The following is a 17199-nucleotide window of genomic DNA, read 5'->3' on the forward strand; positions in this document are numbered from 1 at the left end:
TAACGCGTTTGTCATTGTGACTGCAGAGTCAGGCAACGGTCACTATTACAGATTTATTCATTCAGAATAAAACATGCTATTCTCGTCAAGGACCCCCAGCTTTCTTTTCTTTGTTCTTGGTTCACTTTCCTATAAAAATCCTATGCACTGTACTGAATCTCTCTGTTTCCTCAACACAGAGGGCAGTATCCAATACTGCTGCTGAGCCTCCATTAATTCTGTTGCACCCATGGGATCCACCACTACCATAACAGGAACTAGTGCTTCTGAAAGCAACCCCGAAAACGAGCAGAAATGCTAGCTCCCTTCTGTGAACTCCACTGACCTGCCCCATTCTGGAAACAAGTGTTTTTTATTTTATTTATTTATTTATTAAATTTATTAATCGCCCATCTGACTGGTCACCCAGCCACTCTGGGCGATGTACAACCCACCATAAAACAATTTAAAACAATAAAATTTTACCATAATTTTTTTTTTAAAAATACCCTAGCCCACCCCAAATGCCTGCCTGAACAACCACGTTTTTAATGCACGACGGAAGCTCATTAAAGAGGGGGCATGGCGGAGTTCCCTAGGGAGGGAGTTCCACAGAGTGGGGGCCACCACAGAGAAGGCCCTCTCCCTCGTCCCCACCAGTCTAGCTGTCCTGGCTGATGGGACAGAGAGAAGGCCATCTGAGGCTGATCTTGTTAAGCAGCCTGTCTGGTGCTGCTGGAGGCGCTCCTTAAGATAGGCTGGGCCGGAACCATATAGGGTTTTAAAGGTCAAAACCAACACCTTGAATTTGGCCCGGAAAACAACTGGTAACCAGTGCAACTCCTTCAGCACTGGAGTGATGTGATCTCGCCGGCGGCTGCCCTTAATCAGGCGAGCCGCCGCGTTCTGTACCAGCTGCAGTTTCCGAACCGTCTTCAAGGGTAACCCCATGTAGAGCGCATTACAGTAGTCCAAACGAGAGGAGACCAGGGCATGTACTACTGATGGGAGCAGATGGTCGGGAAGAGTTTCCTCTCTTCCCAGTTGCCTTACAAAGCACTAGCTTCCGAATGCACTGGTGGTGGGTCCCGCTAGTATGGAAGCAGCACTGGATACTGCCCAGCTGCTCCCTCTCTTAATGTTAGTGACCACTGCATACATTTGGCCAAGATAAGGTTGTGGCCTGATCAAATGCTCACAAGCAAGCAGGGTCAGGCCAAGACATTTTACTACCTGGGGTGGAGAAGCAAATTGTGCTCCCCCACCCCCCAGTGGCGCATAGTCTCCCAAAGTAGTCAAGTTAGTTCGGCACATGGAGCACAAAATCCCACAAGCAACTCTTCCCATCCCTCCAGTAGAAATACAACAAATTAAATTATTTGTTGCCAAAAAGACAGCCAAAATCTGCTGTTCAGGGTACCTCATTCTGCCTAATGGTGGGCAGAAGGAAGTCCCAATAAGCCTTGGAAAGAAGCCCCAATAAGTTCAAAAGGACTTACTGCCAGGTAAGTATGCACTGGACTGCAGCCTTAGGGAAGCTCTTTTGGGGATCCTTAATGATAATTTTGAGGTGCTGCTATATTCCCTACTTCTAGAGCCAAGCACAGAGCCCCTGAGCTTTCTTGGCTATATAACAGGAGTCACATTGGAATCCAGCTATTACAAAGCTAAATCAAGAGATTAGCTGTGGAAAAGCCCCTTGCCTGGAGCACAGGAGGTTTTTTTTTTTAACAATTGTAACAATACGCAACATGTTCTGCACAGAATAGTGTGTGTGTTGGAGGTGGAAAAGGTCATTGGTGTTCGATATGGGGCACCTACGTTCTGATCACTATTTGGCAATGAATCCCATGGGTGGCCTCGAGAAAGACATGCTCTGTTAGACTAAGCTACTTGTTGAGATGATAAACAAAAAAGGGCTGCATAAATTAATAATAGAGCACAGCTACAGAGAAGAAATACAGTGGCTTTGATTTACAGCTTAGCGCTTCCTCCAGGGAAGCAGCAACATTCTCATTCAGTGCTGATGGCAAAGAGCCGAAGCTCTGGAAGGGATGGGTCACCCATACGAAAGAGCGAGAGAGAAGTAAAAGGACATCCCGGCACTGTTGATTTGCTTATATAAGAAGGTTTCTGAGATCTCACCGCCAGCATGTTCACAACTACAGAAACCGCAGTTCATGGATGGATTGTATAATAGCATACATTTGCTCGCGTGATGTGAATGTTAAAGCAAACAAGGCAGCCTAAGGAACCTCCTTTTTAAAAAAAGGGAGGGATCTTCTTCTGGTGGAGAGGTGGAGTCACAGAAAGCTCGTTCTCTGTTCTGGCTGGAGATACTTGAGAGAGACTCACAATCCTAGCTCCTCTTGCTGAGGAATTCTCTGACTGCCTGGCTGGAAACAACAGCCTCACAATAGGCTGAAACCAGAGCCACAGCTTCTCCAAGCCCATCATAGGCTAAAAACTGGCACTCCTTCCCATCTCATTTGCAAGCTGGAAAAGCTGCAGCTCACGTTTCTACAGAGTGTTTCTACATCACTATTTCAGCTTCAGTCTACCAAAAATAAGAAAAAAAGGCAAGCCATGGAACTTAAATCAGCGGTTGCTTAAAAAGAGAGGGGTCATTTGTTTATATCTCATGATGAAACAGGAAAGGTCAGAACACAATAAGCCCATGTCAAATGACATATGGATTCCAGGAGAAGGCACAAACAAGCAGAGAAATATGCCAGAAAAGAGAATGTATTGGAAAAAAGTGGATTTCATGAGACTCGGCCTCTCTTTTACATTTAAATGGATGTGGAACTGGATCCTACATGTATTTCCTCGGGAGTAAGTCCCATCAAGTTAAATGGGGGTGAAATGTAAATATATACACAGGCTGACTTTTGCTAAGACTTGCATGTCACATATACAAGGGCTATATGCCAGGCCCAGTTTTTAACAGGAATGCTGGGGGCGGGAGGGAGGGAGGGAGAAGCTATGCTTTATGTTTTGTTTAAATAAAAATAAAATTTAAATAAACCCATTAAATAGGGAGACAATCCCAGTTTTTCCCCCATGTGGCCCCATGCAAATACACCAAGAGCCTGTTTACACAACATGACAACCCAGAGTAAGGGCTGTCACTGAATCATGAGTTGCTGTGTTATGTGAACCCACCCACACTAACAACCCATAGTCTGGGCTGTTGTGTTGTGTGAAACCAGTCTGTGGCCCCTATTTATTCCATAGATACAATCCCCTCTCTCTATGGGCTGTGACAGCCAGACGTTTAAAGATTATTAAGGGCGCAATCCTATGCATGTTTAAACAGAAAAAAGTCCTACAACTCCCAGCATTCCAAAGCCAGTATGGAAATTTAGATACTGTCTTTCTGTTTAAAACAACAACACTCAAAATGGCTTACAAAATAATACTAAAACAATTGCTCAAAAATATATAAAATAATTTTTAAAAAATTAAAAATCAGCAGAGTAAAAACAAAAAACAAACATTACAATAATTCCAGGGAGCCTAAAAATATTTACAACTTAACAGGTCAAATGCTTGATGGAGTAAGATGGTGCTCCAGGTGACAAAAGCTCAGCCTGTCTAAAGATAGCTTCCCACAGGAGGTATAAAAGCAGCATGGAAAACAGATAAGAGTGCCCCTCTCTTCTTCCTGTCCCAGCAGACTCATTCTAATTGACTTAAGCTGATGGAGAGGGGGATTTTCAATATAAGGGTTCTTATCTTGCATCAGGAAGGGCCATTTTCTTCCTTAGACCAGTAATCTGACTGCAAATTAGTGTTTCTGAGCATGGGCAGAGCACTTCTGGAGTAACCAAACCAGTTCCAATATACTGGGTTAGGTGATGTAACATCTAGGTAGATTCAAGGATCTCGTTTTACAAATTAAACATTGTATAGCACACAGATATGAGCAAATATGTGCATACACACACACACACACACACACACACACACACAGGTGCAGCCCCTAGCCAACTAATCAGCAATGCAATTCTGAGACAAGAAGCTCTCCACACCTCTTACAGACACACATAGTTTATCTGAATCGTTTACCTCTTCCATTTGTTCTGGAGTTGAACTTTCGTTACTAGGCAGCATTTCTTTAGCCTCAGAGGACTCTGGTTTGGACATCCTAGCCAGCTGGTCAACAGGAGTCATACTAGTGTCCGGCATTCCTCTTGAATTCTGACCGAGAGAAGCTGTTCCAAGAACTGGCTCATCATCATCAGAATCTGGCAATGGTGTTGGGCTGATGTCTTCCAAGCCAGTGCTGGAAGGGCGGGAGGAAGGGGTTTGTGCTCTGTAGCTGGGCTGAGAGTTGGAACCAAAGGTTGGGATTGGAGAAAGCTGGGAGGAGGAGGAGGAGATGGGACTACCTTCCATTCGAATCTCGTTGTCCGAGTCATGCTCACTAAGGAAGTATAGCTTTGTTCTCTGCTCTTTTAAGAGCATCTCAATCCGCGAGTCCAAACTGTTATGCTGAACTTCAGATTCTACAGTTGGGGTACCTGGTGTCTCACTCCTTTCCGGCGTCTGCAAGAAGGGTGCCACAGTTGGTTCATTAAGACTGTTGGACTCTGGCAGAGGTGGGGGTTCCTCAGGTTTTTCCTTCACAGGAACAAAATCAACACTGGTAGCAGTGCTACTTTCCGTTACCATCTCCGTGGGAGGTGGTGGGGGCCGTCGATACTCAACGTCTCTGGACGTCTGAGGAAGCGGTGGTTCTTCAGGCTGGGGATATGTCGTCGTGGATGCCTGGTATGGGGAGAAGGCTGATTTGTAAGTTGAAGAACCCGAATGGCTCAAAGGAGAAGTGTGGGAATATTGCACAGTCTCTTGCTGGTGGGATTTGAATGCACTGAACTGATGTTCTGACCCTCGAAAAACTCCTGCTGAGTTATGAACATAGTGATGGCCTGGCCGACGATTGTAGGCATCTGTAAATTTCGTTTCATGTCTCCTGGGTTTATACCCGGACTCCTGTCCAAAATGGTATGCCGGTGTTGTCTGACGACTAGAGTAAGCAGAATCTTGGGAAAAGGGAGTCCCTAGACGTGGGGTGAGAGGAGTTCCTTGGGACTGAGGGGTAAACTGGCTATAAGAGTTTGGGGTATCTTGCCGACAGCTGGAAAAGGCTGTATCATGGGAAAATGGGGTGCTACTGTTTGGGGTAGCTGATGATCCCACAGAAGAAAGGCTATTGTCTTTTAGACGTTTCAGAGTATCAGCCAACTGCAAAAAAGAAAAGAAAAAGGAAAACAGAAAAATGTGCATACAATTCTCAAGAAGCACTAAAATAAATGCCAGATCACAGACATCTACCATGGATATGGAGTCTTCCTCAACAAAATTATTTACAAAAAAAATTATAAAACAAAATTAAACAAAAATGATGGGATTATAGATGTGTGAAAAAAGGTAAACACACAAATAGCTATTTATTCTGTTCCCAACAGCAAGTCTTAAGATGACAATTTTGCTCAAGTGAGACATGCTGGATGTCAGCATTAGACTAAGTATATGGCTCATTTTAATTCCTCTCTGATTTCATTATCATTTTTAATGTTGTAAACCACCTTGGGGCTCTTTTGAAAGCCAGAAGTTAGTACATAAATGGTTTTCTAAATATGATAGGAAAACTTTTGGAAAAAACTTTTTCCATTTTTGCTGTTTTTGTAAACTGGCTCTGTATCTACCACATGATTAACAATATTAATTCTGGTTTTCTCCCATCAGCACCAGTGAGCATGGACAACGATCAGGAATGTTGGTAGCCCAAATATCTGGAAGACAAGTTGATGCCTATTCTACAATATATGTTGCTTGCCTGACCACCTTAGTCTTCACTACCCATACATTCACACATACAGAAAACCAAAAGAACAAACAAGTTTCTACGAAAATCACTGCTGAATAAAAACTGAAATAACAGCCTCTCAGACTAAGAGTTAATAAGCTGACCTTTCAGGAAAGTACAAAATACAAATTGTCCCACTGTACTATTTCAACCCACCCACCTGGCTACAGCCTTAGTAGTGAGCCTAGCAAGCTACTAACTCTAGGCGAATGGGTAACCGCCAAGTATAACGTAAGGTGTCAATTGGCATGTGACGCACAGACACACGATTTCCTAGTTCCTGCAAACAGATCTAACTAGTGGGCCTCAGTACCAGCCCTCTTGGGGCCAGCAGGATTGTACCAGGACAAAAGGTTCCTGAAATCACCCTTTCATCTAATCTACTAGTCTTTTAAAAAAGTCTAATGCAGGAGGAGGGGATTAAATGTACTACCTATAAAAGAGGTTGTGTATGAATAGTAAAATAAAAACAAAATCATTGAACACAGACACACCAGGGCAGCTGGAATGTTTCCAGCAATTGATTTTTAGGAACCACAGGCACAGCCAACTGATCACTCTCAATTAAAATTTACTTTGAAGTCCTCTTCAGCAGCCTTTCTAAACAGACTAGTTCAAGTTTGAAGTTAGAGAAAAATAAAATGACAGCCTTCAAAACAATGCTGATGGTGAGACTAATGCAGATGTGACCAGGCAGCACCTGTTTAAAAAAAATCTATCCCAACCTTTCTTGGGAAAGCAACAGGAATTGATCTTAAAGCTAACATGGCAACAACAAATCCATGGTCAATAAAACCAAACACTGAAAGTATCAGGACATCAAGTAACTTTAGGATTCAGTGGAAAGGTCTTAATATATTTCCCACCATTAATCACAGTTGAAGAAACTAATGCCCATGATCAGGGGGGTTTGTTTTGCAAGGAGTGGATAGCCAGAATCTCCTTTCTGTGTAAATCAACCCAGTGTGAGGTTGTTGGTTCAGTCAGGATTTAAATCTAAAGGAGAAGAAAGTAAGGGAACTTTAAGGCATGTTTCAATTTCAGCTGCCCACAAGATAAACAAGGAGAGCTCAGCACAGGACCAGTGTCAGGTATCTGCATCACTGAGCATCTGATGAGGCCCACAGCCCAGCAGGGGGATCACTGCTGATTGCCACCCCCTAGACTGCTCCTGCTCCTCGCTGTCACAGCCTGTTCACCTGCCCACTCCAAGTGCATGAGCAATGGCATGAACAGAGAGAAGCAACAGCAGCCGCCCCTCTCCTTCTGGGCAGTTTGGGCCCACAGAAAGAGTGAAGCAAATGGGCAGTGATGCATGGGCAAGGAGGTGGGTCTATTCAGGGCATCTTGTCCAAGCCCCCCCCCACACACACACACACCCAACCTGGAGCCAACTCTGAGCCAGCAGCAACTCCTTGGCTGCATTCAGATCATCCTCTAAATCATGGGTTGGAGGGTCACGAATGAGAAGTGTGCTAACAGGCTCCCTCCCTTCCTTCATCTCCTCCCCTCTCTGGTGGGCTTTAGTTTTATTTCCTGTTTTCATCAAACCATAGTTTGTCACTCTGTCCAAACCAGTGAACTATGGTTTGAGTGATTCCTCCAAACCAGGATTAAACCGCTATTAGCAATTACAGTTTGGAGGGATCACTGAAACCATAGTTTGCCAGTCTGGATGCAGAGGCAATCTGTGGTTTGATAAAAAAAAAAGTAATAAATTAAGCTCAATGTATAAGACAATGAGGGAAAAGGAGGCCGGAGCATGGTTTGGAGGATGCTCTGAATGCAGCCATGATTTTGTGAGATTATTCAGAACTGTAGAAGAAATGCTATTTATCATGTTTTAAAAGAACAGTGAAAACTGCCCAAGTTTACTTGATATGGATTCCAACAAGATGCTGAGCCCATACCACTGTCATGGAAAAAGAATAGAAATTGCTCAATAGAAGGCCTCAGACCCTGCAGAATTAGACCTATGGTGCAACCATAACAGTTTTCTTATTCAAATTTCCAAAAGGCATGCAGGGGAAATGCAAGTGACATAGAAAAGGAAGGTCTAAATCAACCTCATTTCTTTTTCCTTCATTGGCCCAATAAACAGCGAGGCTATGGAATTTCAGTGTTCAGAGAAAAGAGCAAATGAAAGAAAATGTCAGTGAAGAGGCATTTAAAGTTCTAGACAAAATGTGCCTTGCTAAACTAGTAAGTAGCTCCCAAATAAAAGTAACCAGAAATTAATGGATACTTCAATATATTCATCATGGCTCTTAAAAGGAAATGTTTTAACACTTATAAAGGCTACAGTGCCATACCCACTTACGACTGAGTAAATGCCATTAAGTTCAGTTGGATTTATGTCTGAGTAAACATGCTTGGCCACACTGAATAGGGCCCTCCAGAACCACAAGAGGTTCTACCCAAGAAGGCTCCGCTCACAGCCTCAGAGATTAAATTAACTCAACCTCTTCTGCACTTAGAACTCCTTAAGTCACAAAATCATATTGTGCTTGTTCCATTTGGAGACTTATTTTTTGGAAACATTACACAAACTGCTCAGCAACACATTTCAGCATTTGATGCAGTCTGTCTTTGTGTGCATTCCTTGCCAAAAAACTGAATTTGCAGTGTTAAACTTCAATTAACTACTACTTAAATATTGTTGAGAAATCTCTCCCTCACAACTTGATCTTAGAGACCAAAACAGAATATAGGGAACAAGGCAGTTCACCTCATTTATGACATTTTTATCACATGTAGGAAGCATTCATGGCCATCCCGCCTCTCTCCCACATTTTTATCCTCATAACAACTCTGTGATATGTTAGGCTGAGCAATAGTAATGGAACCAAGGTCATCAGCAAGTTTCATGACTGGGTGGGGATTTGAATTCAGTTCCCCCTGGTCCTAGTTCAATGCTCAACAGATGATTTACAGCACAATCCTATGCATGTCTACTCAGAAGTCAGTCCCACTGAATTCAATTGGATTTTCCCCAGGTAAATGTGTATAGGATTGCAGCCTTAAGATGATTTATCGTCTGCCTTTTAATAAAATAATGCTGCAATCCTATCCAGATAGGCAGCCGCCTCCGAACTCAGAGGCGACTGCCTATCCAAAGCAGGGCAGGAGAAGCACAGAGGGGATCGTTCCATCCATGCTTCTCCAGCTCTGCATTTTTGGCTAGACAGCCAACTGCGGCTGTCTAGCAGCAGGAGGATGGAGTGGGGAAGGAGGCGGCTGGACAACACATAGGATGTGTCGTACAGGCATTTCTGTCCTCCCCGCCCTGGAACACCCCCACCTGTGCCCCTTTTTGGGCGCTCTGCACTCCCCTCTTGTGAGCGTGGAGGACGGGTCTGTTGAGTGCTGCCTCCGAGGAACTGACCTCGGAGCTCAGGCTCCGAGGTCAGTTCCTGGATAACACAATATCCTGTGGCCATCTAGCCACTGTCTAGCAGCCACAGGATTGCTCCCTAAATAAATTTAAATAAATGTGTGATTACCAAAACCTCAATATCGATGCCTTTCTGAAATACTGAAGGAAGTGTAAGTGTAAAATTCACAATTTGATAAATAAAACTACCATTTCTCGCTAGAAGGAAAGGCCATCTTTCATATTTTATTTTTTGTTCCCTGTCCAGAGACAGAATCCAACTTGGCAAGGGACCATGGATTTGGTAAAAGGTCTATATGTGCCTGAGCTTCAGCCTGATTTGCCCCCATTCTACAGACAGATCCCAAAGAGAAGCTGGAGACAACAGCTGTCTGGACAAGAATATCAATAATTTGTTTCTTGAGAGACAGACAGATCGCTATTTGTTCTAAACAAAGCTCATCTTAAAGCACTCTATCAAAAACAGTGCAAGCTATTATAGCATAACCAAGCCAAAAAGATACCTGCAGAGTTTCGTTCGCAGTGGGAGAGACATCTGGCTCATTCTCCACAGGGAGGGTCTGGGGAGTGTAGAGTCCATTCACAAGGAGCTCATAGAAATGCAGGCGCTTTTCACCTGGACAAACAATAACAATGTTATTAAGGAGGACACACCCCAATCCATAGACCAGGGGCAGGCAACCTGGTGCCCCCCATATGTTTTGGATCACAATTCCCATCATACCTGACCATTGGCCATGTTGGCTGGGGCTGATGCGAATTGCAGTCCAAAGCACCTGGAGTTGCCCACCCCTGCCATACACAGTATGCAACTATAGATACTCCACCTGTAACCCTTATTTTAGCAATTATCTTTGCAAACTGAGGCTGGACTGAGGCCACTTCTGGCTCTGTTAAAATATTCATTATTAGCTTGCCAGCTCAAGTGAGGCAAAATACCTCTCTGTAGAAAACACAAGCAACTGTGCTTCATTAATTTCATTTTTATCCAGCCCCTCCTCCAAGGTGCTTAGTGGCATACATGGTTCCCAGGGTTGTTGTGTTATCCTCACAACAACCCTGTGAAGTAAGTTATGCTGAGAGAAATAGTGACAAATTAGGAGTGGAAAGCGGTTATGGCAGGGCAAAGTTATCAGTTTCATTGCGGATTTGGGGCATTTTATCAAGGAGGGCAGGTTTCTTCAACACACAAGTACTTCCCCCACAGGGATTGGAGTCTTTCTACGCTTACATGCTTTCAGGAGAGCAGAAATGCTTTAATAATAATTTTAGAGATTAAACCATTTATAACAGACACATGTCAGTTTTCAAGTGCACCAATGCCTGTGGTCAAACATGAAAAATCTTCACATGGGACAGCCCTGTTCTCCAAATACTAATAGTGCTACATGGGATCCAACTTGCTAGAATCTGACATTCAAATGTTTTGTTTTTGTAAAAGGCACATTGCATGTGCTTAGGGAAAACACAGTAGCTAATTTTGCCCCCCCTTACCCATTTCCAAGAAAAAGTGCTCACTCAGGCTGCAATTCTATGCACATTTACTTGGGAATAAACCCCACTGAAATCAGTAGGGCTTACTTCTGCATAGACATGAGTAAGATCAAGCTGCAGAGCTAAAGAGCCAGCCCTGTGTGGCCCAAATGTTGTTGTAGGCCTCTTAGTTGCTCAGACAGTAACAGCCCAATCCTAGGGTCTGTTGTGCAAGGACAAAACGAGACGAATGTCTATTCCATGCTCAAAGCTATGGTTTTATTCAGACACAGCAATTCATCCCAGGGCAACTGCACTGATGCAAATAAGGCAGCAGGGCTGCACCATGTAGGGTGCACAGGGGGTGGGGATACACATGGCATCACTATGCACAATTGCTATTCATGTCAACTGGACAAGAGATTCTCTAGGAAAGGGTTCGAAAGTACAACTGCCAATGTTGTCATGCCTTGATATAAATCTATCGTGCGACAGCCACTGGAATACTATGTATGGTTCTGATTGCCAGATTTCAGAAAGGATATTGTGGAGCTGGGAAAGGTGCAAAAAAAGGCAACCAAGATGATCAGGGGGATGGAGCAACTCCCCTATGAGGGAAGATTACAATATTTTGGGCTTTTTAGCCTACAAAAAAGAGGAATAAGCAGGGTATATAACATTATGCATGGTGTGGAGAAAGAGAGGGGTTTTTTTCTTCCTCTCCCATAGTACTAGAACCTGGCCTCATCCAATGAAGCTGAGTTGTGTGAGATTCGGGACAGATAAAAGGAAGTACATCTTCACACAGCATAGAGATAAAACTATAGAATTTGCTACGAGAAGATGTGGTGATGGTCACCAACTTAGGCAGCTTTAAAACAGGATTAGATAAACTAATGGAGGATAAAGCTATCAATGGCAACCAGTCATAGCAGCAATATGCTTCCTCCAGGATCAGAGGCAACATGCCCCTGAATACCAGTTGCTGGGGAACAACAGCACAAGGGTGCTGTTGCCCTCATGTCCTGCTTATAGAGTTCCCATAGACAGCTGGTTGACCACTGTGAGAAACAGGATACTGGACTAGATGGGCCTTTGCTATGATCCAGCAGGGCTCTTCATATGTTCTTATGCTTGCACTGGTGCATTCTTGTAATTACAAAGCAGGAATATCAGGTGCCAGTGGATACACACGCTGGTGGTGCAAGTTAGCTGTGAAGCACCCCCCTGTGGTTTGCAGTATAAGAACCTGTAAGTTACCTTTAATAATTAATAAATAAAAGAAATTAAACAAATATGCATGTGTTACATGAGAGCATGTCACATACATTTTGTTAGCTATCTTTTCAAGGGCCCGGTAAGATAGGCCAGAATTATCTCCATATCACAGGCTGAGGGACTGAGGCTTAAAGAAAGGGGCTTTATCTGAGGCCACCTATTGAGTTCCTGGCTGAACTGGAGATTTCCTGGTTCATAGATTGGTCTCTTAGCTACTATGCTATACTAGCAGCTAGTGACTAGCTCCTAACATGCTCAACTAAAACATAGGATCAAATAATTTGACAGGTTAATACCCCAACTACAAAAACAGAAGTACAATAGATCAGAGTGTGGTCCTTATCTCACTAGCAGCTGCAACGCTTTTACTATAGACCAAGTTCTGGATTTCACCTTAAATGACTCATTTAAAGCTACAGAGCTTCACTCTAGAGCCTGTGGATAGAGTTCATATTGTTCAGGCTTCTAGTCTTCTGAATCCATCAAATCACTATTAGAACAGACATTTAAACACCATGCACTCCCTTTAACATCACTCTGCTACAATTTAGAACCTAATTATAGGGTTTACCCCAAAAATATTTTAAAGTATAGGTAAGTTGGCTAAACTTGGAATATGGTTGGTTTTAAAAACAGACCGCTGCTCATCTGTACATTTTGCTTTTTTATTTTTAGCATTACACATAAAAACTGAATGTCATGTAACTAGTCACAAACATTGGACATGTCAGAAGCTGAGAAGGAAGTGATCACAAGTATTTCAAAAGCTAGCATTAGAACCCTACAAAAACCTTGTTTATCACCAGTATCAGCAAAAATACATTTAAAAATAAAAGCAGGTTTTAATACAGAAGTAGCCTAAACCACAAAGCAGTTAAGCTGGGAGTTGTGAACATTTAATACAACTGACTTCGGTGAAAACAATGGCTTAAACCTACAATCCTTTGCACACTTACTTACAAGTTAGTCCTAATTCCATGAAATATACTCCAAACAAACAAATATAGGATTGGGCTGCATTTAAAGTATTCCAGCTTAACTGATATGTGGATCAGATTGCAAGTTTCTCAGAGTGAGGAGCTCAAATCACAGACTATGGCTTAGCTCATTCTGTCTAGTTGAGGATCACAGCTTGTGTCGTGATATAGTAGTAACTCAAAGTAACTATTAAGAAAACACTGAATAATAAATCTATTTAACCCAGATGTGGGAAACCAGACATGAACTCCAACTCCCATGAGGCTCAACCAGCATGGCCAAATGGTCCAAGGTAATTGGAGTTGGAATCCAACAACATCTCAAGGGCCACAGGTTTAACTGATCTAACTGACCTGCTCTTCATCACTTTATGAAGTTCCTTCTCTAACATGCATACATGAATCCTCATATCACAACTTAAGGAAGAATACTGAACGTCAGTTGGAGATCAGTGCAGTAGAAAGAAAAATGAGCTCTAACATTAGAGGTCAAGTGTGTTTTGAAGTTTAAGATGCACAGTTTCAAAATTCTAGCATAAATGCTTTTTATGACAAGTAAAAACTGTTCTGTTATTTAAAAAACTAGCAACTATTGACTAGACATTCTTTCCATACATTTTGTTGCAAAAGTTCAAGAAATTTACTTTTTACAATTAAGCTGGGAAGAAAAATGGTATCTCTTAACAGAGATGAGGAGCAAATTAGCATGTACATGTTAAATTGACAGACTGATTGGAACTACTTTATATGCTTCTCTGCTTCAGGCAAAGAAAAATATACTTTGGAAGATTAAAAAAGTCAAATGTTGAATCACTTATAATACTTTTAGGAACTATATAAATAATTGAATTCATATCTGTACTGTCCATTGCATTGTTTCTGGCTAACAATGTCAGCGCTACAGACCAGTTACTTTCAAGAACAAGTGTTACTGTCCCTTTAAGAGACAAAGGGGGGGAAAGGAGAGAGACACTTGCAGTCTCCTGTGCATAGGTAGATTCCAGCAATGAGATGACTAAATAAAAGCAAAAACACTGCTATAATCCAAAGTATAGGTAGTATAGTTTTAGGATAATTTTTTCAGGCATTTTCTAAAATGAATTTCTAAACCCCATCAAAGTGATTTAAAAAAAAAAAGAAGTTATCTGCCAAGTGCAAAAGGTACTTTTGGTGACGGGGGACTGTCTGGCAAACCAAGTGTCAGCATGAGTGAGTGAGTGAAATGGAGAGGATGGCAGCATTTTGTAAATTACAGGACTGTCTCCTAGCAACAGACAACACACTCAGCTCCACGTGACTATCAAAGGGCCAGAGAAAAGCAGAGAGACAGAGGGGGAAATAGAGTGACAGCCATTTAATAGTCCCACTCCTTAAATTAATTACAAGCCCTCCCCATCCAATCTACAAATGCATCTTGCTACAGTATGGGGGGGGGGGAGAGAGAGAGGAGCAAAGAGGACGAAGAGGATGCTCAGAATGGGTTCCCACCTTTAGTATCTAGCTCCACGTGGATGATGTCGCCCATGACGGAGGTGTTGTGCAAGTGCTGAACTGCTTCCCGGGCTCCTTTGACTGTGGCAAAGATTACTTTGGCAATTCCCAGGTGCTTCTTGTTCTTGGGGTTGTAGAGGATCTCCACTTCTTCCACTTCTCCGTATTTTTTGCACATGTCTGTCAGGAAGTTTTCACGGATGTTGTCATTCAGCTTGGCAAAAGTGACTTGTTTGGGAGGCACCGGCCCCACATAAAATTCATCAATCTGGAGATTTATTTTTGCACCAAACAAAGCAGGATATTAAAGGAGGAGAAAAACAACACGAAGGACTGTCAGTAATCACATCACTTGGCACAGAAAGGGTTAAGACCCACCTACTGAACTTTAGAAACATTTTTCTTCCTTGATATTGCAGCATTATATGGGGAAATAGCAAACTATTACTACAAAAATAGCTTATGTACAAAATTATTTATTTTAAAATTAAAAGACTCAAAAAACCCCTTGAGTTATTAACTTATTAAGTGCACACTTTTGACAAACAACAGGCTCAACTGCATTGTGTTACCTTTAAGATATTGCTAAACTAATTATCCAACTAACAATATCAGTAAAGAAGCGGTTAGGATATATTTAAGCAATATTACCACAGTTCACAGTGTGCGTACCTTAAATTTAGGGACAGAGAGTTCCAGCTCTTTAGTTTTGGTCCATATTCGTCCTATCCTGGGATCTCTGACACAATCTACTGGGGCAAGACCCGGGTTCTGAGAAGAAGGTAGGGAAAATTCACTGAAGTTCAAAAATACACAGATGTTCTTAAAAGCAAGACTTGAAGTTTACTGTAAAGCATTTAAAACCAAAGAAACTGAAGGGAATGTTTTCTGGGGGGAAAGGAAAAAGCAGATAGCCATGCACGCACACACGCGTCAAACAGACATTCTGCAAAGAAGCAGTAAAATAAACCTGCAGGTTTTATCTTCCCATTCTGACAGAATACATTATGTTGGGAGTATGTGTAACTTTTAATATCTTTCCTTAACATTTTGTAGCAACCTTCACTGCTCAGGTCATTAACAAATCTTTCTTTCCCTCCACCCCTAGAAGGATGGCTGGATAGTAGAATAAAACGAACCAGGTTTGGGAGGCAGCAGGGGGAAAAGAGAGAAAGAATGCAATCATGTATTTTATTTTCAAAATAACGAATGCTTACAGGAATGCTGAAATGTTGTCCGTCATAGCGATAGAGTTTGTGCTGTCCTTTTTTCAGAGCTGGGTCAATAATCAACTTGTAACTTTTCCAATGGTGATTTTTTTTCTCAGCAGAGGTGCTAGCTTGGGAGCTGCTCTCCATTCCGTTGATCCAACCTGGGAGAAGAAGGGTCCGGAGGGGGGGGGGGAGAACCAACAAAGTTAAAGAGAGAGAGAGAGAGAGAGAGAGACTACAATTGCAGACCCCCCCCCCCGCCATTCCGTCAAGCTGGGGAGGGAAGAAAAGACTATACATACATCCAGACGCTAACCCTGCCTGTCCCCCACCCGTATAGAGCGAGACAAGAGACAGAAAGGAGGAGGAAAAAAGAGAAAGAGGGAGAGAATCTCACTTGAACTCTGCTTTTTGCCATGGTCTTCGGTGTGCTTGGCTTTTTCTCCTGCTGCCTTGATCTCTTTGAAAGACATTGTTATTCGGTGGCCGATCGTCTCGTTGCCGCGAAAGGCGAGCTCCTTTCCCTCACATTGGGCTGGTTACATTACATGGGTTTTGAAAGCCTCCTGCCTCCTCTCTCCTCTTTTTTTTTGCGAGCCAACACATATTGTGTGTGTGCTTTCTGCTTGCTTTTCAGGCATCCCACAATTCACCGCTATGGAGCCTCGGCTAATGGCTAACCGCCCTCAACCGAATGCACATTCACGGCAGCTGCAACGCGCTGTAAAGCCCCCAGCCCGGCGGCCCTGTAGCGCCTCCCCACCCCAAATAAAGGGCCATGCATTTTCCCCAGCCGACGGACGCCCCACCGCGGCTCTGCCTGCGATTTCGCGGCACGGCCAAATCCCCTTGGAATCTGCCGACTACATTTACCCAAGCGCCAAACTGTTCCTAAACAAGATGGACATAGATGGGACAAGGGCTGTTTTTTTTTTTTAGGTTGGGGGTGGTAGAAAAAAAAAAACTCTGAGAGATTGAGAGAAAGAGACTCTCCAAACATTTGAGCTTTCGAAGTTACATCCCAAGAAGCCAACCGGGGCAAGGAGGTCTTGGCACTGAAGCTACGTTGCAAGAAGGATGCAAGAAGAATGTTTCCACCTCCGATGAATGGCTTGCTATGGGGAGGGGGGGGAGCCCCCGTTTTGTTACAATTTGTCAATTTCACGATTTGGGAGGAGGGAGAGAGGAAGGAAAGTAGCAGTTTTGCTTATTAAAGGTCCTGAGCAACCAATCAGCTCGGACCTTCCATTTTGTTTCAGCAAAAGAAAGTCCGTCTTGATCCCCCCCCGCTTTTTTAGCCTCTCTCCCCCCCGTCGCCTTGTTGGGGCTTCGTGTTGTTTTACCTCGTCTTGTGCTTTTGGTTTGTAATTTGGCCGTGGTTAGGTAATTGGCTGGTTAAAGGCACCAGGCAGACGCAGCCAATCAGCGCGCAGCTTCCATTGGGCTTGAGTTATTAGACGCTGATCTAAAAACATCCTTCAGCAGACAGCTAAGGAGAGGCCAACAGATCAGGCAGCCATT

The 17199-nt window shown here is 43.1% G+C and overlaps 1 protein-coding gene across 3 annotated transcripts in view; it reads right to left on the reverse strand.

The window, feature by feature from the left end:
• Window positions 1–16245, reverse strand: part of SETD1B (SET domain containing 1B, histone lysine methyltransferase) — a 50714-nt gene extending 34469 nt beyond the window's left edge. For all 3 annotated transcript variants that reach the window (XM_084820126.1, XM_084820127.1, XM_084820125.1), the window contains exons 1-6: window positions 16076–16245; window positions 15685–15839; window positions 15140–15238; window positions 14465–14735; window positions 9752–9864; window positions 4051–5229 (exon numbers count right to left, since the gene is read on the reverse strand). In XM_084820126.1, coding sequence (XP_084676252.1) covers window positions 4051–5229; window positions 9752–9864; window positions 14465–14735; window positions 15140–15238; window positions 15685–15839; window positions 16076–16151 — 1893 coding nt within the window. In that variant the 5' untranslated portion in view covers window positions 16152–16245. The remainder of the gene's footprint in view (window positions 1–4050; window positions 5230–9751; window positions 9865–14464; window positions 14736–15139; window positions 15239–15684; window positions 15840–16075) is intronic.
• Between the last annotated feature and the right edge of the window lie 954 nt (window positions 16246–17199).

The sequence above is a fragment of the Heloderma suspectum genome, chromosome 13 (assembly GCF_057233095.1).
Source record: "Heloderma suspectum isolate Gila_16-S chromosome 13, 16-S_ref, whole genome shotgun sequence".
NCBI lineage: Eukaryota > Metazoa > Chordata > Lepidosauria > Squamata > Helodermatidae > Heloderma > Heloderma suspectum.